We start from the raw sequence: 20,007 nt of genomic DNA, 5'->3' as shown, positions 1-20,007 counted from the left end.
TTCTACACTGAAAGTCTGGAGGTGAACGCAAAAACTGTAAAACCACAAGGAGCTAATACACAAACTTCACATCTGAACAAAATTGTTTTTGTTTTTTTATCAGATTCATACTATGTTTGGTTTATGCTATTTTCACCATTTCACAATTTTACATTTTTGCTATAAAATTCAGATGTTTCACAGAAATAGCTATTCTCTATATTTTAATATGGCAACCAAATTGTCTTTTAAAAATTCTTTTAATTCTTAATACTTTATTTTTACATTTTTACCCATGATACATTTTGCAATTCAACATTTTAATTGTTAATGAAATTGTTTTTCTAAAATTAATTATCAAGCGGAGCTTTTTATAGTGAATTGCACTTAAACTTAATCAATTGAAAACTTTTCCGGACATTTCTTCTGATAAAATTTCTAACTGAATGAAGTTCTAGCAACTTGCAGCATAACCAAAGTAAATATATAAGTTTTTGCTTTATGAAGAACAAAATTTTATAATCATTTTAAAGTGTCACCTTATAAAGAAATGGATAAAATATCGATTAGAAATTTCCATCTTTACGAAAATATGGAAAGTCAAATTAGATAAAAACATACGAAAATAATAAAAGTATTACTCTGACGAAAAGTTTTAAATTAAAATGAAAATATATATGATAAGCGGAAACGAAATTTCCTTCTTCATAGATAGGGAAAGCAAATAATTTGTTTCACTGCATTTGTAAAGACTTATTACCATTTTTAGAGAGAAAAACGGAAATAACTCTGTGTAAAATAACCAAATAATAAAAGGCAAGCAGAAAAAGAAGGAGAAAGTTTGATTTGCATTCTGTTTTGTTTATTTCAAACATTTTTCGAAATATTTCATAACTTTCTGTGCTTCATTGAGCTTAGTTTCAAATTTAATTCAGAATGTAGAAATATTTTCTTACAAGAAATATTTGATTTAAAGGAGCAACTGTTTTTAGAGGGCTATTTTCCCACTCCTTTGAATTTTATTACATTTTCAATCCTTTTATACTTAATGATGGAATAATTTTTTTAAACATACTATTTTTCCTGTTGAAAATTAAACTAAAAACTAATAAATTAATATTTGATTTTTTTAGTGTCTCACACAAATATCTTACATATATTTCTCAAAATTTCTCCATGAAATTTCATAAAAAAAAATACGATTGTAATATAAATACAAATTAAGGAAATAATAAGTCAAAGAAAATGGGAACAAGTATATATTTCACATATCAGTCCCTTCATAAAGGAAAAACTAAATGTTTGAAGGTCAAGGAGTCTAATTTCCTTTCACTTTGTTGTTAAAGTTATTTTACTTATTAGATTTTAATTTCGTAAGTATTTTTATACAGTTCATTATTTTAATCTAACTTGTTTTTTTCCATTACGTTTTTCAGAAATCAATAGACACTTAATGGTAATTCATTATCTTTTAGGCGTAAAAAGGAAAACATTTTGAATAGCAATGGAATATTTCTCTACTAGAGCGCCATTATCAACTGATAATCTCAGTGAAATTTATTTCCTTTTCGTCATGCATTTTACTTTGCGTCTTTTGAATATTTATCTTTATGTAAATATATATGCACGTATTTATATATCGGATAAATGAATTTTAAGTAGATTTAAGTTTTCATCTTTTCACGGCAATCGTTTAATATACATTGAATTCATAATAACTTAAATTTACATTTCCAAAAATGTACTGTATTTTAGAAAGAAATGACAAAACAATGATAATTTATCATTACGCTAAAATTAAAGACACTCCAACTTTGAGTTTTTTACATTGCCGAACTACTTAGTTTTGACTTTGGTGATGACTTCAGATTATGAATAGAAAACATGTGCTATATTTTGAAATTGGGAATTAAGGATAAATTTTAACAAAACTGGAGGTTTAATATCATACAAATATGTCCAGTAATCTATAAAGCATCAAACTATAGAATGATATATACATAGACTTAAAAAAACAAAGGTAAGATATTCTGATGGCCAAAAATAAAATTCTATATTTTTTTATGAAAATAATAGGAGATAAAATTTAGCAATTATGAGTAGAGAGGGCCATCTAAACATGATCTGTTAACTTGTTTGGTGATATGCTCGATAACAACATTAGCTGTTAGTGTCAGTAGTGAAAATAGGAAATGCAAATGCGGATTCTGTAAGACAACGATAATGGAATGAAAGAACTGAAATCAATTGTTTGTGATGGTAATGATAATATAATACAGATGGAATGAAAGAACTGAAATCAATTGTTTGTGATGGTAATGATAATATAATACAGATAGAAAGTAATATATTTAACATAGCAATTAATATCAAGAGTTTATTAAATTTTGCCTTTGAAGTCTTCAACTCCTCAAATAGAACAACAATTCATACATTGATGTGAATATGTGCATGAAGAAATTAAGATACAAGCGTCATTCTTCGACAAATTTGACAAACAGCAGCATAATTGTAAAACCGTATCTGTCGAAATTTCGTATAAATTGAATTGGATTAAATAAAATGAAAAGTAAAACCGCTCCTTATTAAACAGTTCTGCAAAATTTTCTACCAAAAAAACATTTATCATCAAAAGATATTGCACCTTCCAGCCATTTCACTTTGAATTGCTATTGTTAAAAGCAGCTATTCTTCTTTTAATTCTCCTTACTGTTTTTTTAGTTATAGTTTTTGTACTCATCTTGGAATTTCAATCCAAGTCTCCTAATTGTTAACTAAAATATTCAAGATTAAGTTCTTTGTTCTTTATTGCTAAAAACTACACTCACGTATGGTCGCTCTCTGCCTCTATCTCTTTGTATGTGTGCCCTCATATGTATATAACATATATAATGAATGAAAGAAAAGAAAAAAGAAAACAAAAACCAGAAAAAACACTTTTCCGCGAAGAATAATATACAGCAACTCATTTGTGCAATGAGCAAACAATTACAAATGTAAAAAAAAAGTGATATCAGAAATAGACGAATAAACAATTATAAGAATTCGGAATTGCATCATCTGTTAGATTCCGAAACTAATAGTTGAAAATAATCACTTTTTTTCCATAATAAAACATTATCTAAAATTGGAATATCTGCAGTATAAACTGCTGTAGGTAATGAAATAGAAAATAGGAATTATAAATCGTTTTTATTACATTTTTTACCTTATTTTCTGCATTTTGTTTTTCGCACTCTTTTATCTATTAGTTTTTTATTTGTTCCTACTCTATGCATTTCTTTCAACCCCTCTTATTGTTATTAAATATAATAATAGTAAGAACCAATTCTTTTCATCAAATGCCTAAATTGCAGCAGAAGAAATGAGATATTTTTTTTACTTGATTGTCGCACTCTTTTGTTTGATTGCTTTTTCATTTGTTATGTGCTTCATTATGTTATGCATTTCTTTCAATTTTTGTCTTTTATTATTATTAAATGGTATAATACAAAAACCAATTCTTCTCAGAAAATGGCTGAAATTGCTGTAAAAGAAATGATGTTTCAGAAGTTCGTCCAGGGACTTTCACTTAGTTAACCCTATTTTTTCATCCTTTCTACCATTTTCTACATTAATTCCTCATTTGTAAACATGATAATGGATTGTTTATTCATATTTATAGATTCTTTTATGAATTGTAATTTTTTTTCAAATCCAAGAAAATAGGAGTGACTCTAAAAACATATAACACATTTTATGGGGCGATGTCACAGATATAGTATTGACTCATTTTTTCGATACAAAATTGTGTTACAAACCCAAAGAAGTGGATGAGCTTTCGCCAGTGAAACAAGAAAAATAATTTGTTACTTCACATAATTATATAAAACGAGTGAATCCAACACCTCGAGAGAGCCATGAAAAGTAATACTTCACACTATTACAAATGATTTTTTGAATGTTTGAATTTATTTCGGTGGTGGTACTATGAAAGTCCTTTAGAATTAGTCCGCTAACGACCAGACAGACCAACAAAATAAAAAAAATAAATAAAATATATTTTATTTATCTTTAGCATTACATTGGAATATATGGAGTATTTATTCAAAACGGAACAGTCGTTCTTAGATATTAACAACCTAATATAATTAATAATAATTAACATATAATTATATGTATAATTGGGAAACTTTATTTTATTTAAAATCCAACATATCCTACAAATGGAGTGATCATAATCAAGGAATAAAATTTTGTAATAATAAATATTTTTATATTGTATTGAAATTTTTAAAAAATACAGCAAATATTATTATTATATTAATAAAATATTAATATTTAGGATTATATTTTTATTCTATTAGTCGGGTACTATCATCTTCAATTTCAATTCCATGTTTAAGTAACAACCATTATTATTTTTAATTAAAAGATTCGAGATATACATCTGTAACAAATTTTATTCGAACGTATTGTCGATGCAAGAGAAACTGCTCAATTTGGTTCCCTTCTTTCATATGTAAAATCTCCCTTCTGTGTACAGCTTGTTCAAATGTGGATCGCAATTGGTCGATTGAGATGCTTCTCACTTGCAAAGTGATACTATCTTTCAAATCTGCCATGGTAACTAGCCCTTCTCGATAAACAAGGTTATTTTGAGTATTCCCAAAGCCAAAAATCACTGGGTGTCTGTCATTAATACAATGTTGTCGAATAAACTGACTTGCACAGAGTTCAATGTGTAGAGGCACTTTATCTTGAATACAAGTAACTGAATCCAGACACTGGCTGTTGCTGAGTTTGGGGCACAACAAAATTTTCGAGCATGTTTTGGTCCATCCTGGTCCTTTGCTTAAATTCTCAAGTCGACAAAACTCTCGAACTCTCGAAACTCTTTCCTTTGCTTTAAAAAAAAACTATTTCAGAAACAAAGCGACAAGCTATCGCTGATAAGAATGACATTTTCCCATCTTTATCCCTTTTATGCCTAGAACAGTAACATGAAACCAAGGGTTTATGCAAATTTTTGTGCTGGCAGTGCGAAATTGCAATTACAATGATAGTTTCAGTTTCTTCACTTTTTTACCTCCTTTTATTCATATTAGCAATAGAATAGAGAATTAAAATATTCCAAGGTTTTTTTTTGTGATTATTTATGTTCTTTTGGAATGTTTTCTGCAGTATGGCGCCATCTATCGGTATTTCTGGAATTCATTTTTTTGCGTAATCCATCTCCCCATGTCTTGAATTGTATGTTCTACAGCTAAGAGTAGGGTTGTTTTGATCTCCTAGTGTTTTATATTATATATATATATATATAAATTTTTTTTAAAAAAACCTCAATTGTACCATTTTATACTCATTCTCAATATTCATTTGAATCTTTTTATGTAAAAATTTTATCTCCAAAAATATTCAAAAATACCATGTCTTCTGAAAACCTTATTTGTATTAACCTCACAATTATAAAATGAAAATATATATTGTTTCTCATTCTGAATTTGATTTCTATAAATGCATATGTTTGCTTTCCATTAAACCTACCTTTGACTTCTCGAATTGTTTACCTTAAGACTTCAAGAAGTATTTCTTTCAAAATAAAGCTAGAATCATAGGATGAATTACATATCTTATTCAGCTGTCTACAGCCACATCTAATGAATAATTATTATGTGTACATGTTGATTGATTTACTGATTTATCTCGAGATGAATGTGAACAGCGTCTTCCAATACTCTCTCCTTGTATCTTCCGAGATCAATGCCCGATAATGTTGAGACCCCAGAGTGTTACCCAAAGTAAATGGCATTGTCCCGCCCGAAACATGTTATTGTACTATTGGAAGCAGAAACAATTCTTCTTACTTCCTTTTGGCGGTGCATCGACATGTCACTATTCAATCTTGTTTTGAAATGCCAACAGTTCGTGTCGTGAAAAAGAATTATAAGCATAGATAGGAAAGTTAAGCAATACATTTTCGTGGGAAAAAACATACAGATTCTTTTTCATTGTCTTCGATTCTTAAGATAAGTTAAAACTGAATTTTCCATGACATACTTCCGTTGCAGAACCTGATTGATGATTGATAAAACAACCAAAGAAAATAAATTTCCATGTGAAAATTTCTTAATTTCTCTCGAAATTAATTCATTACTATAGAGTCGAAATTATTTTTATACTGTATTGTCGGAAATTGAGAATTTGAGAGCTTCTAAAAAGACCAAGAACGAATATTCCTGATCAGTAGATATGCAATACTAGATATCATCTTTGAGATATTGAAAGTCAGATTTCTAAAATTTAGATTTAGCCAAATTCGTTATTAAATCACTCATTCAGTGAAGAAAATGAATTAGGAGTATACGTACCAAATAAGTAAATAAATAAAATTAGTTAAATCAATTATTAATTAGAAATAAATCGTAAAAAATCTGTAAATTGGAATGACAATAGTATGTACTCAAAAGAAAATTTTTGTAACAATAATATGGCACCCTGACACTCACACGAATGTGAAATATTGGTAGAAGCCCAACCAATCAGCATCATTTCTAGATGTGGATTGATGCAAAATCGTGGAGGAAAACATTTCAAAAAAGTATTATTCTTTCATCATATGTGTGAACTGAAAAATTCGTTTTAAATGAAACATGCTCTACTTAAAAATTTTATGGCTAAATACTTACAGATTTTTTTCAAAATGGAATCGTAATATATCTAAAATGTTCTACATAGACAACTTTTTTATGATGGTTTAAGTGAATTCTTCTCAACATATACTGCGAGGCAAGAAATTAGGCTCATATACCATAATTGCACCAAGAGAAATTTCATTTTTATTTTTGAATTAAGGAATCATCTCTAAGCATTTTGAGTTTTTTCATCCAAGACATTCACCAGAAGTATTTTTTTTTATTTTTGTGACATAGTAAAAGCATTTTTGAAGCTATAATCCATAAGTGATAATCAATTATTAATAGCCGACTAAATAAACATATAAATTTAAGGAGAAAATATGAATACTTCTTAAAAAAAGAAGATCAAGAGCCGTTTCAGAATTAGTTTAAATTATACCCGAGTTTTAAAATCGTTACATTCAATCAATGCTTTGAAATTTAAAATCACAGGTTATGTCTATGAAATAAGTGAAAGGCAATACATCTTTATTATTTGAACGGAATATTAGTATTAATATGAATAGATTGCTAATACAGACATAATATTTATTGATTTTTATTTTACATTTTATTTCCGCTGCCATTAACGATACGCAATATTTCTAATAACAGTGCTGACAACTTTAAATACTAAACTTATTAAAAGAAATATTATTTTACCTAATATGTATTTAATTAAATTGTTGTAACAAACCATTCATTGGTGAAATCTAACAAGATTTCCTCTGTTTTATTACCGATATAATGTTTTATGGAAATGTTTTCAATTTCAGGTTTCATATGCAAAAACATAGATACAAAATATATGTTCACTATAAATATGAATTGTAAAGTATGGTCACTATAAATCGAATTGTAAATCATAGAAATTGTTTCATCAGAATATTTATTAGTTTGAAATATTCGAGCCACAAATTCTAAGAGGCACGCAGAATAGTCTCTCTGATTGATTGGCTTTGCTTTGCAAGCTTTTTTTTTATTATTCAAAAAAATTTAATGGGTGTATACTTAAATTACATAATATATTAAATATAATTACTTTGAAATTATAATTTTGCATGAAAAAGGAATGTAGAATACTTCAAATTTCAATGAAAATATTTAATGTCAATAATTTTAGTACTTTTTACTATACGAATAAAGGTTTTTTTTTTTTAACAATAGTCAAATTTTAGTTTGTAATTTCGAATCGATTGTCCCAAAATACTCAACTTTGATTTCAGGGGAATTATTAAAAATTCTCGCCCTTCCAAATTTTTAAACTTTTCGAAAAAAAAAAAACACATTTCGAACTTTTTTATTTTAGTATATATGTAACTGAATATTTATGAAATCTTTGCCTATAAAATTCTTAAATAAGCATAATTTATTTCATATTTAAAGGATTGTCTAATAATTTATGCCAGAATAAGTATGGGTTGAACTTTGTAATGTGGAAATGCACTGTCAAAGCATGCGCATTGTCAGTTTTTCATAATGTTATAGATTATCAGCAGTTCCATAGATTTCCAGAAACACGAAATCCATTCTATCCCTCTCCTACAAACACCAACAGATGCAGTTCCTTCCAGATTTACGGAATCCATCATTCATGAAATTTGCAATCATAATGCAATTGGCAGTAGGGCATATCTGACTATATGTTGTTTATATTCACTAAAATATCATTTAATGATGTTGTCATGATCGATGGAAGAAATGGCTGTACAATTCGATTTTAATGGCGACAAAAAATTCCAAGAAAAAAATTTGCCAAATTATAAAATTATACTCAAGCGCATTATTATTTATTACGAAAAATTTTAAACGTGTGAATCATATGCTATATAGTTTGACGATTGAAATCGATAAATTAGAGAAATTGTTTCTTGACGCTTCTTGATCACAGTTACAAATAACAAGTATCGAAACAGAATTATTGTCATGCAATCTACATGGGGACTCAATTATTTCCGAGAAACGATATTTCGAGTATATATGGCACTGAAAACTGGAGTACATTTGTTTATATTATTTGAATTTTTTCAGCTGTCATAATGTACATAAAAATACAATTAAAAGACGTACTGTGTGTTATTTACAAGTTCTGCAAGAGTTCGCAACTTCGCCATGATGTCAACTCGAGTACTTTATGCATAAATTATTATAAAAAAATCTTTATTTTTATATAAAAATACTATTTTTCATAAAATAGATATCTTGATTGGTAAAATAACTAAAAATGTTTGATACTCACCACAAGCTCCTCTGTAGTTGACTGTGAGCAGTTTCTGCACCTCGCATCCACTTTTCCTCATATCACACGCACTGTGGTAAGTATTGCCATCATCCGCGCAAACTGGCCTCATTACTGGTTCGCAGACTGGTGGACACTGGCAGGTTGCAATCCCGTACCTGTCAATGTCACACTCCTGACCCGGACCACACTGCAGATTCTCACAAGGATTGGCACCTTGAGTTAACATGCGAAATGCTACAATACAGCTAGGATAATTCTCAGGATAAACTGGTCTACATGTTATCTAACTACGGCATGTTATGCACTTCTGTTATTCTTAAATAAATGTAGCTTTTTCTAGGGATATCTGATATCGCTTAAAGATTAATAAAATGTTTAAAATTTTAAAATCAATTATATCGGAATAACAAATATCTTTTCAATTGACTTCAAGCTTATTCGAAACTAAAGACTTTTATTCTGTTTTTTTCAATCATTATAAAATTGTTATAATTAAATTTCTCTCTAATAATACAAATATATAACAATTTAAATGTATAGCTTTAATACAATTTCAAGAAAACTTATGATTTTTTATGTGTATGATAGTTTTTAATAGTAAAATTCTGTAGTTTCTTTCAGAAAAGAGGAATACCGTTACTATATTCTTGAGTAATACTATACTCTTGAGTAATTAAAAATAAACTAAATCTCATAAACAAAATTTGTTGAGAATTAAAGATATGCCATAATTTTTCATTTAAAATAATTTTTTTTTGAAATAAAATGTGTCACTGTAAAAAAAAAAAAAAGAATTACTACAATGCCGACGATTTGAAATTTCATTTATAAATATGGAAAAAGAAACTTTTAAGATGAATACTTTTTAAAGAATTTTTGTTTCTTTTCAACAAATTAAAATATATTTCAATATGTGTAATGCTTCGAAAAGCAATAAATAATAAAATAAACATAACACAATTTTAATTATGACATTGTACAAATAATCGATTAAAAAGTAATATTTGATTATGATATTCTTGCTTATTTAAAATTTAATTAACATTGTTTAAGAAATATTGTTTTTTAAATACTGAAAATATAATTTTTTCTCTTAGATGCTTTCAGTTTATATTTTTGATTCAACATAAGCAGAAAAAGATGTTTTTGGTAATTGTATCACATTCTCTATTTGTCTCTCTTATTATTAGAACATTATAATTTTCGCCAACAATAAATAAATCATGATCTTTTAACTTTCTGGGTCTTCTTTAGTTATTATTTATCATATTACTTGTATATGATAAATAATTTAATATTATACTGTATTATAATTAATAATTTAATATTATATTGTATTATTTACATATTTTCAACGTTAAAAATTATCAAATATTTTATTTAATTAATTGCGAACATTTTCAAGCAGTAATCATAGCTTCACTCGATAATGCATTAAAGCTATAAATAGAGACTTCACACTTATTGTATTAATACTAAATAATGCATCCAAAGACCTTCATAAAATGCACAGTGTTCAAAATATAATCTTTATTGAATGTTTCTTAACAAATTTTAATCTTACATAAAATATAACTACTAAAGTAACTCATTAAGTTACTCGTTTTTATTTTTCTTTTATTTTCTCTTTAGTTTCTGCAACCTTCCATTGTGCACATAATGATGAGTTACAATCAGTTATTTAAAATTTGCTTTATTAAATAACTTTGCTAACATTTATAATTTAATATAAAAATTAAATAATACTTTATGTGTCTTTTTACATTTTTTGTTTTGGTAGTCTAGAACAGTAAGGCATCCAGGACAAAATTAATTTTGAAAATGTCATGCCATATTAGTTTTACTTATGATTTCTTGGATCTGTGTTTATAAAATTGGAGTGAAATAGAAATATAGAAAATGATATCGAAAGAAATAAAGAAATATTTTACAAGAATTAGTTTATTTAGTAAATGATTTATTAAATGTATTGTTAAATTAATTATTAATAAAAAAAAATTGTGTACATTCATTTTTGTCGGAGAAACAGTAAAAAGAGAACTTTCATAATCACAGCCTAACTATTGTTATAAAATACTATTAAAAAATTCTAGATTCCTACAAATAATAAAATTGTTTCAGTAGAAAACTTGCTGCGTTGATGCTACTTATCTTTCGTTATTAATAATACTTCATGAAAAAGTAGTAAAATGCTTCAAACTATTAATTTATTATGCCATATCTTTATTCTCTACCTTTTTAACAGTTCACAAAAATATAGAATTTTTCTAAGAGAAATGTTTTAATATCTTAAAATTCTAAAGAACTTTATTTTTTAAATTTTCAAGTGTGAAAGAACTGAAACGTGATACATCTTAAATGACTTGAGTGATACATTGAAACTGAAATAAAAACTGTAATGTTCCCATATCTAGATTCTTTAATAAAGTATCGATATCAGATATTAAATTAATGAGATTTTTCTTCAATTTTATTATAAGTAGAATAATTGTTTATTAAAAATTAATGAATTAATTTTTTTTTATTATCAGCGAGAAAAAAATGCCATAAATGATACATGGAGCTTCTTAACCAAAATGTACATATTCACTTTGAGGAGAAAATGCATTTTTACCCATTGTCTTAATCTTGGTACACAAATGTATCAAATTTCAGTCTTATTTTGTTAGAAGACTTCTTAATTTTTTTTGGTGGGAGGGGAGGAAATTAATATATAAATTATTTTTATCAAAAAATTATCATTTTAGATCACATTTTTAGGATCAATGTGTCCTATGTCTAATCATATTTAATTTGCATCATTTGTTTGTAAAACTTAGCATACCCAGCAGTTTTAAAAAAGAAGACTTTAATTATCGCATTTTAGTTTGTCTTTCCATTACAATATATCGCTCCGAGTTTTTCAGTATGACTTCAGAGTAAAGGCGGCAAAAGCTAACTTTACATTTACCTCATACCACTCCAAGGTCCAACGCAATTTGAAAAAATAGATTTATTCTTTATTCAAATTCTTTAGAAAACAATCAGAATTTGTATTTTTAAAAGACTTGGCATCAGTTTTCAAAATTTTGCCCATTTGTATGATTTTAAATATAATTTTTTATTAATATAGGTTTGCAGCTTTTTCTGGTAAGATTCAATCAATCGTTATTCATTGATCATTATGAAGCTATTGAGACGTTATTTTGTCATTTTTTTTAGTCGATGAAGCATTCCCATAATGGTCCATTGTTTATTGAATCTTTGAAATAAATCATTAGATTAGAAGTTTAGACGTGAAAGGACTTGGGCAAAACAAACGGACTTCATAAAGTAGAAATTCCTTTCCAACAAAAAGGAATATACGAAAAATTTCAATATATGGTGATTCAGATCGATGATTTTGCAGTTAACAATGACATTTCAATAGATTTCTGGAATATGGCGTAAAAAAGTGATATCAGATAGAAAGAAGTCATTGCTGTTTGCTGTAGGCATATCATAAGTAAAATTGTTGAAAGTTGGGAAAGTAATAATGAAGGATGAAACGTATGACTTTATAAACAGAAATACAATAGGGTTTATGAAGCCTCAAGGACTTTTAGTCGTATATAAAAAGATTGGCAAGTGTTCAGTTTAACAAAAAAGACGCATTTCAAATTTGTTTACCAATGTTTCCAGTAAATATTGAATGATGAAAGTTTTATAAAGAAGTATCTGAGTCAAGAGGTTGAATTTGGGAAGTAAATCAGACTCTCAATTTTGAAAATTTGATTCTTGATAGAAATAGAAGAATTAAAATCGAGAATGTGGTCTAACATTTATCTTTACACCTATACTGAGAAGCAGATAACTAAAATGAATGCAGCTGACATGATGTATCTGCTTACAACTTATTTCAAGTTCTGAAGTTGAAATCATTCCAGAATGCAATATGTGTTCTTCAGAAGATGCAATTTTCAATAAGGAATTCAAAGAATTTAGCTTTCAAGATTAGGACTGTGGTTTAGCTCACAATACTTAAAATATACTTTTCTAAATTTTTATTGTCAATAAAATTTTGATTATATTTAATTGAAAATTATTTTTGCTGTTTTTTCAAAGATTTTAAATCAAACATAATTTTAGTATAACCCGCATCCAAGAAAGCACTTTTTTGCTACAGCTGTAATTCCCAGCACTCTCCATAAACTTGATCCATTGTTTTCGTACCTTTGAATGTGAATTTAAATAAAGTTATTATTAAAAATAAAGTTAAAAAGAATTTTTTTTTAGTTTCCTTTTTTTAATGAATATATCCACGTTGATAAGAAGCTCCTTAAATAGTCTTGTTTTTAAGAATCTATTTTGGAAATTCAGAATAATATTTACTGTTCCGTAGCATGTTAAATAAGAAACCGGTTTTTTGAATGGAATAGAATCTCTGAAGATTTCATCAATGTATTTTTAAACTATAGCAGCTTTTTAAATATATTGTTTTGAAAATCATTAGAATGAAAGATAAATTAAAATAAGCAATAAAGATGAGATCTCACCTGAACTGCATTCTCCACTGAAGATTATCCGAAGGCTTCTTCGAGACTTACAGGATTCTACTCTCAGCGAACATTCGTTGATGTATGTCTTTCCGTCCGAACCACATACTGGCCTGAAATCTGGGGAACAAATTGAATTACATCTGCATATGGGATTTCGGTGGTTATCTAGCTGGCAAACTTGAGTTGCTGGGCATTCCACTTCTTCGCATGGATCTAAAAAGGTAAAGTTTTAGTTTTTAGGTTTTATATTAAAGTTTATGTAATTATGTAATATTTAAAATTACCAGCTTATTATTTTCTATCTTCTGTATTAAAGTGTTTTATAGAGTGTAGTTAAACACTAAAAAGTCGAAATACACTTCTTAAAAGGAAATGCCTAAGGTGTATGTACACACTTGAATCTTCGAAAATCGTTCAAAATATCGAATCGTTTTTTATTGCTTAATAATGTTCTCTGATCCTTTAGCTTTCAAACGATACCAAAATGTTGTCAAAATTCGAAATATTTCTCGAGTTATAATTATTTTTCTTGATGTGCTTCCATTAAAAACTCTAGTTACGGTGTTTTTAAAACTCATTTTATGAAGAATGATATTTTTCCACTATGTTGCTTCATTCAAACAATCATAACTCAACAAGAAATTAAACAAGTACAGTTATTTATACATCAAAATAATCTGTGTGAAATAGCGGATGTTTTGTGCCTCAATCAAAGTTATATTTATAGAAATAAATTTTTAATAGCTGTTTAAAAGTTAAAATTACAGAAAAAATCTCGCTTTTTCTAGTCATCGTTGATGAAAAAATTGTTTAAAAAAAACTATACATTTTTATAACTTGTTGGAGGTAGACAACATGAAGACTAATTTTAGGCATAATTTCCAACTAGAATTGTGTGTCTGTACAAATTAGAATTTAAGATATCATGTTTCAAAAAATAGGCTAATTAGCTCATTAAATATTATTTAATTAATTAATAATTAGTGTAATATGGTCTTTTCTCACTGAAATGAGTTTAAACATATATTAATAAACTACTGTGAAAAAACTGGATTTTTAAAGTTAAAATTAAAGAAAAAATCTTCAAGTGTGTACGTACACCTTCATTGAAATACTTTTCTTCCTCATCTTCAATGTGAAATTCTTTTGAATATCAAAAAAACTGTCTGCAATTTCCACAAAGTAATGTATCTATTCATTCAATATACTATGATAATTTGGAACTATTTAAAGGTAATTAACTATTAAGGTAAAAGAAAAGGCTGTATAAATTATGGTAAGGGAAACGTTAACAATAGCTGCACAATCCCGTAAGAAGAAAGAAAATATTAATGCTGAAAGACAAAGCTATGGACTATAATACAGTTTCAGTAAATAATTGTTTTAATTACTGATAGAAGTTTAACAAATGAGTTTAATACAAATTGATACATACTTCTCTTTCTTAACAATATTAGGGATAATATTGAGAAAAGATCAACAAACCCTTTTCAGGAAATACATAATCACTTAACATGTACACTCTTTCTAGAGAAAAATGGATATGTTTGTGCATTTGGGTTTTATGTATTAGGATTCATCTTTATAAAGATATTCCTCTTTGTATTATTGATTGAAATGAGTGAATAAAAGTGAATATAATCATATTCTTTGAATATGTATTACTAATACTATCGTAAATAATTTCGAAAGAATTCTAGATTATATATATTTTTGTTTAGAGAAAATAATTTGTCGAAATGTTTTACTAAGCACATCTTAATTAGACAATTATGCAAGAGAATATAACTGAATTAGACACACTATTTTGCTATCCTCCTCTGCGGTTTTTACTAATCTAAAGCGCATTGACATTTGTAATCAATACATTTTGAAATGTAAGTATTGCAATGCAGTTTCAAATTTCATAACGCTTTTACAGACATCATCACTTGCTATTACGATTCTTGGAGATGAAACTGAAAGAGGCTTATGCACCATTAAAGAATCGCGTCTACTGTGTTTTAAAGGCTCTTTACAAAATGTAATTAACACCAGATAATATTAATCATATTAGCAGTTTAACAATTAGTCGATTTTAAGTGTACTCTAAGTTTCAGGGAATGTTAAGTTAATATTTGAAAGCAAATGGAATTGTTTGAGTGTTCTAGGCTTTCGTCATCGTTGTTTGGGAATTTCGAGGTTCTCTAAATTTAAATATTTCTTATTATTCTGACTTTTCTAGTGGATGCATACCATATTAGTCTGAACAATTTTATTTATATAAGTAACATTCTGAAATTATTTATCTTTTATGTGACTTTTTAAAAAAAATAATGTAAAAAAAATAAATTGCCAATTTGTTGCACACGCGTTTTGAGGCTTCAAAAATCTCAAACCGAAACAAAATCATGTTCTCACATGATGATAATAATTAATAGTAAATATTTGAAAAAATTCTTATGTTTTGTATTTAAAAAAACTCTTATCCCAAAACAGTTCTGCCCTTGTTTTATCTTTTTATTTATAGTTTGCCCTTAACACTAACTTTGTAAACTATATAAATGCTTTGTCTTACATCTCCAACAATGGACATCGAAAAGCTTATTCTAGGAAATTAAGAAAATGCAAAGTTCGCAATAAAAACTTCATTACCTATAATTTGTAATTCATTTTTTTCAATATGGCGTTATAAATTAGAAATAAGCAAATAGTACTATTGAAAACAAGATTATTTTTATCTGATTGCAATAATTGCATGAATGTATTGCATTTTCTTTGAAATGATTGCAAAAGCCGCTTGTATAAATTATGACAAAATGTACGATATGGAATATTCATTGGCCGTTATATGATTCGTAAATATTTTTAGTATGACCATTTTGTAAGTATTAGAGCTCATTTTTGGATGTAAAGATATTTATCAAAATAAATTTGTAAATGATATATAACAATTATAAATCATTATAATGCTAAGATTGTAAAACCTGAGATACATCGAAAGTAATTAAGAAATTTAAATGTTCTCAACAAAATTTTATACATTCAAATATGTAAAAATCATTTAAATGATATTATTCATTAATCATTAATATATTTTCTTGAAATGTAGCATAATATTCTTCTTTGTTTTAATTAATGTTTAGTAAATATGTCTTAGACTTTTTTTGTTTTGAATCATAAATTTTATGCTAACAACAAATACAGACAGAAAAATATTTAATATAAAAGAAAATTTATTAGTAATGTGGCGGATTTAAACATCTCGGTATTTAAATTACAAAAACTGAAGATATGAAGGCTAAAAATATTTCTTAAACAATTGCAATTTTGTTAACAATGATAGGCAAAAGATACGTCGAGGCCTTTATTTTTCCACTGTGTAAATACTATCAAACTTCAGACCTATATTACAATATTATATATATATATATATATATATATATATATATATATATATATATATATATATATATATATATATATATATATATATTGCATATTATAAACTTGTATTTATTTACTGTTACTTCCAATATACAGAAGAAGCATATAGTCATTTGTAATATTTATTCCTTAACTACACATAAACGAATGAACATTAAGGTGTCAGCATTAGATAAACATTTAATATTTCAAATATCACTCTCTGTATGTGACACTAATCTGCCATTTAAATTTAAATGTAAATACTCAAATATATGAGTTCTTTAAACTTATATAAAGAACATGTAAAACCAAAGTTTTGAAAACAAGTACTTAGATTTGTCAGAAGTAATTCTTAGATACTGACAATTAGCTGTATATTTGATGTTCAAGACTAAGATCCTGTGTTTCTGTTATCATTGTATTTTACTTTCTTAAATGTTCAATTGTATGTACAAGGAACTTTAAGATAATTCATATCAAAAGGAATAACTATATTTTCATAACTGATAATAAACTATACACTTCTGAATTGGTATACATTTTTGAAATTTAAATGAACATCCAATACAAATTTCAAATGTATATGATGTGAACTCCATATATTTAGGCTGTTGTGGTGCGATGTGGAGTGGAAAGGGGGTGCCAGCTCAGGTGTCGTCCTCGTCATCTGACAGCGATTCAAAATTACGAGATCCGTCTCAAAATAGTCTTAATGTTGCTTTACAACGGGACATTAATATAACTAACCATACATTTGGTTTACATGAGAGAATATTTTATTCTTGCTACTGTAATATAAATATATATATATTTCTTGATTCCTGAAAGTAGATTGTACCGTGCAGATGATCTGAACAGGATCAACTAATTTTTATAATGCACTTGTTGTGTACACCCGACCACCCTGCCACTACTGGACGAGGCAGTATCTACATAATTTGTTGTGGACGACTGCTGTCTTTAGCATAGTCTGTCCATATTACTGGCAAATTCTCCGAACTAGCATCTTGCAGTTTTTATTTCAGCTTGAGCAGATTTTTTTGCAATTGAAAGAATGATTATAACGATTCCTTTAAATCAGATTATCTTGGGCTTATATATTACTTAGAATGAAAATATAAAATTTATTTTGCTCATAGACAGAAATATTTCTTTGTTATGTTTTAAATATTTTTCTTTGTTAAAATTAAATGGTTAAAAAATGTTTTAAAAGTCAAATAAAGTCTTTACGTGTTCTAAAGGCATTTATATTCTCTGAATCTTATAGGTACCTTTATGTCCTCGTTTTTGAACTTATATTTCTTTTCTTATGAAAGAGATATGAAATTGAAAAATGCCATTTTGCCCCAAGCTATAAATTGAATAATACCTAACGGACACGACGGATGATCATTGTTATAGAAGATGGAATGTATATATCCCCAAAATATATTCTTTTCATTGGAAACACCACAGGGACTGGGAATCAATACATGTGTCAAAGGTTGTCTACGCCGAACGTTTCTTTACCGAGTCAACTCTTGATGAAAAATGAGAGGGAGTAAAGTTTTAAAAGTACATGAATGCTTCTGTTGCTATCCAATATATGTTTCTATTAAGAATCATTGTGAAACTTATATAAAGAAAAATTGTTACAGAAAAGCTTCACGAATTTTCTTAATTATTTGGTTTTCGTCTTCTGATTAAATTACAGTAGAAGATGAAATTATATATTTTCTAATAAACCAGTGGTACATATAAGGTTACTTATTATTTTATTTTTCAGCACTTTGAGATAAAATTTTATTTCAATGTACAGAGAATTAACCACTTAATTTTTCCTAGTAGAAATTATTTTCTAAATAATAGTATGATAATTTCTATTAGTCAAGGATTTACTTACCATGAATGCATATCCGTGGGGAATTGTATTAAAACTTTGCTATGCAAATCGGATGAATTGTTAAAAAAATCCCGAATTATTTCTATGCTAATATAATCTAAATATCATATAATAAATAGATACTTTATAAAAGTGCTCAAATTACTGAAAAATTCGAAATGAAAGGATTCTCAGAAATGAACTAATTTGCTGTGTATATAAAAGTTATCGTATTCATTTTCGAATTACACTAGACTGGGAAATAATTACGTTTAAAATTTTTCGGATGCTATTAAAGTGTCAGCATTTTTTAAGGCTTTCTAACGTTGAGAATCTCAAGTCTAAATTAGGTATGTGTTATGTGTTAAAAAACAAACAGTGATATAAATGTAGTATTTGCTTTGAATCTATCATCGTTTTTGGAATATTTACACCCATGTTCATTTTTATGTAGTTCCAAAAATATGTAATGTCCATGATGAATTATTTTAAGATTTTTTTTTTTAGAATTTTAAATCTGAGTTCCTATTAAAAATTATCAAGTTAAGCTTTCAGTTATAAGTAATAAATATTATAAGTTTTTTTATAATTTAAAATTAGTGTTTAAAATTTTTTTCTTTATAAGGAGATGTATAAAAATAATTTTGCATTAAAAATATTTTAAACCTTTTCTGAATCAATTGCGATATGAATGATTAAATAATAAACATTTTGGACCTCATTGAATAACATATTTTAATATGTATTTGAAAAGAATAAGATAACTGAAAAAAAAATTATTGATTTAGATCAGATTTCCTAAAAGTAGTTTTTTTAGGAATGAAAAGAAACTTACTGAATTAGCAAAACTTTGAACATAACTCGCATCTGATACATTAAATTCAATTCTTAAGTTTTAAATAATTAAGATTATTTTTATGATTCAGAACAATGACTTAATATTCTATTTTCTTATTTAATTATTGGGTAAAATTACTTGACATACTACATTCATCATTCTTAAATATCCCTTTTATTATTGAACATATTCATTTTGAAGATAAATTAATAAAAATTAATGCAAGAAGTTATATTTTCGTATGGACAAACACTCCTAAAAAAAGCTTAATTCGTATACTAAAATGTATTTAATATGACATAATTAAAAATACATAAACCTCGAATCGTGATTGAGACTTATGTATTAAACACATGTTACTGATTAATTGCCAAAGAGGTCACGATAAAAAAACCTTAAAAGAAAACGGCAAAAAATCGTAAAAAAAATCGCCAGATATATGATGTTAGTGTTTGACTACGTTCACTGTTTGCTAAAGACATAAGTTTAAACCTAAAGTTCGCTAA

At 26.9% G+C, this 20,007-nt stretch overlaps 1 protein-coding gene across 1 annotated transcript in view; it reads right to left on the bottom strand.

The window, feature by feature from the left end:
• The window catches only part of LOC129962213 (agrin-like), a 282,823-nt gene that overhangs the window by 180,696 nt on the left and 82,120 nt on the right, over positions 1-20,007 (bottom strand). The window contains exons 2-3 of the mRNA XM_056075952.1: positions 13,392-13,607; positions 8,875-9,111 (exon numbers count right to left, since the gene is read on the bottom strand). Coding sequence (XP_055931927.1) covers positions 8,875-9,111; positions 13,392-13,607 — 453 coding nt within the window. The remainder of the gene's footprint in view (positions 1-8,874; positions 9,112-13,391; positions 13,608-20,007) is intronic.

This window comes from Argiope bruennichi, chromosome 2 (assembly GCF_947563725.1).
Source record: "Argiope bruennichi chromosome 2, qqArgBrue1.1, whole genome shotgun sequence".
NCBI classification, from domain to species: Eukaryota; Metazoa; Arthropoda; class Arachnida; order Araneae; family Araneidae; genus Argiope; species Argiope bruennichi.
The sequence above is the reverse complement of the archived record's forward strand: the minus strand, read 5'-3'. Positions and strand labels throughout refer to the sequence as shown.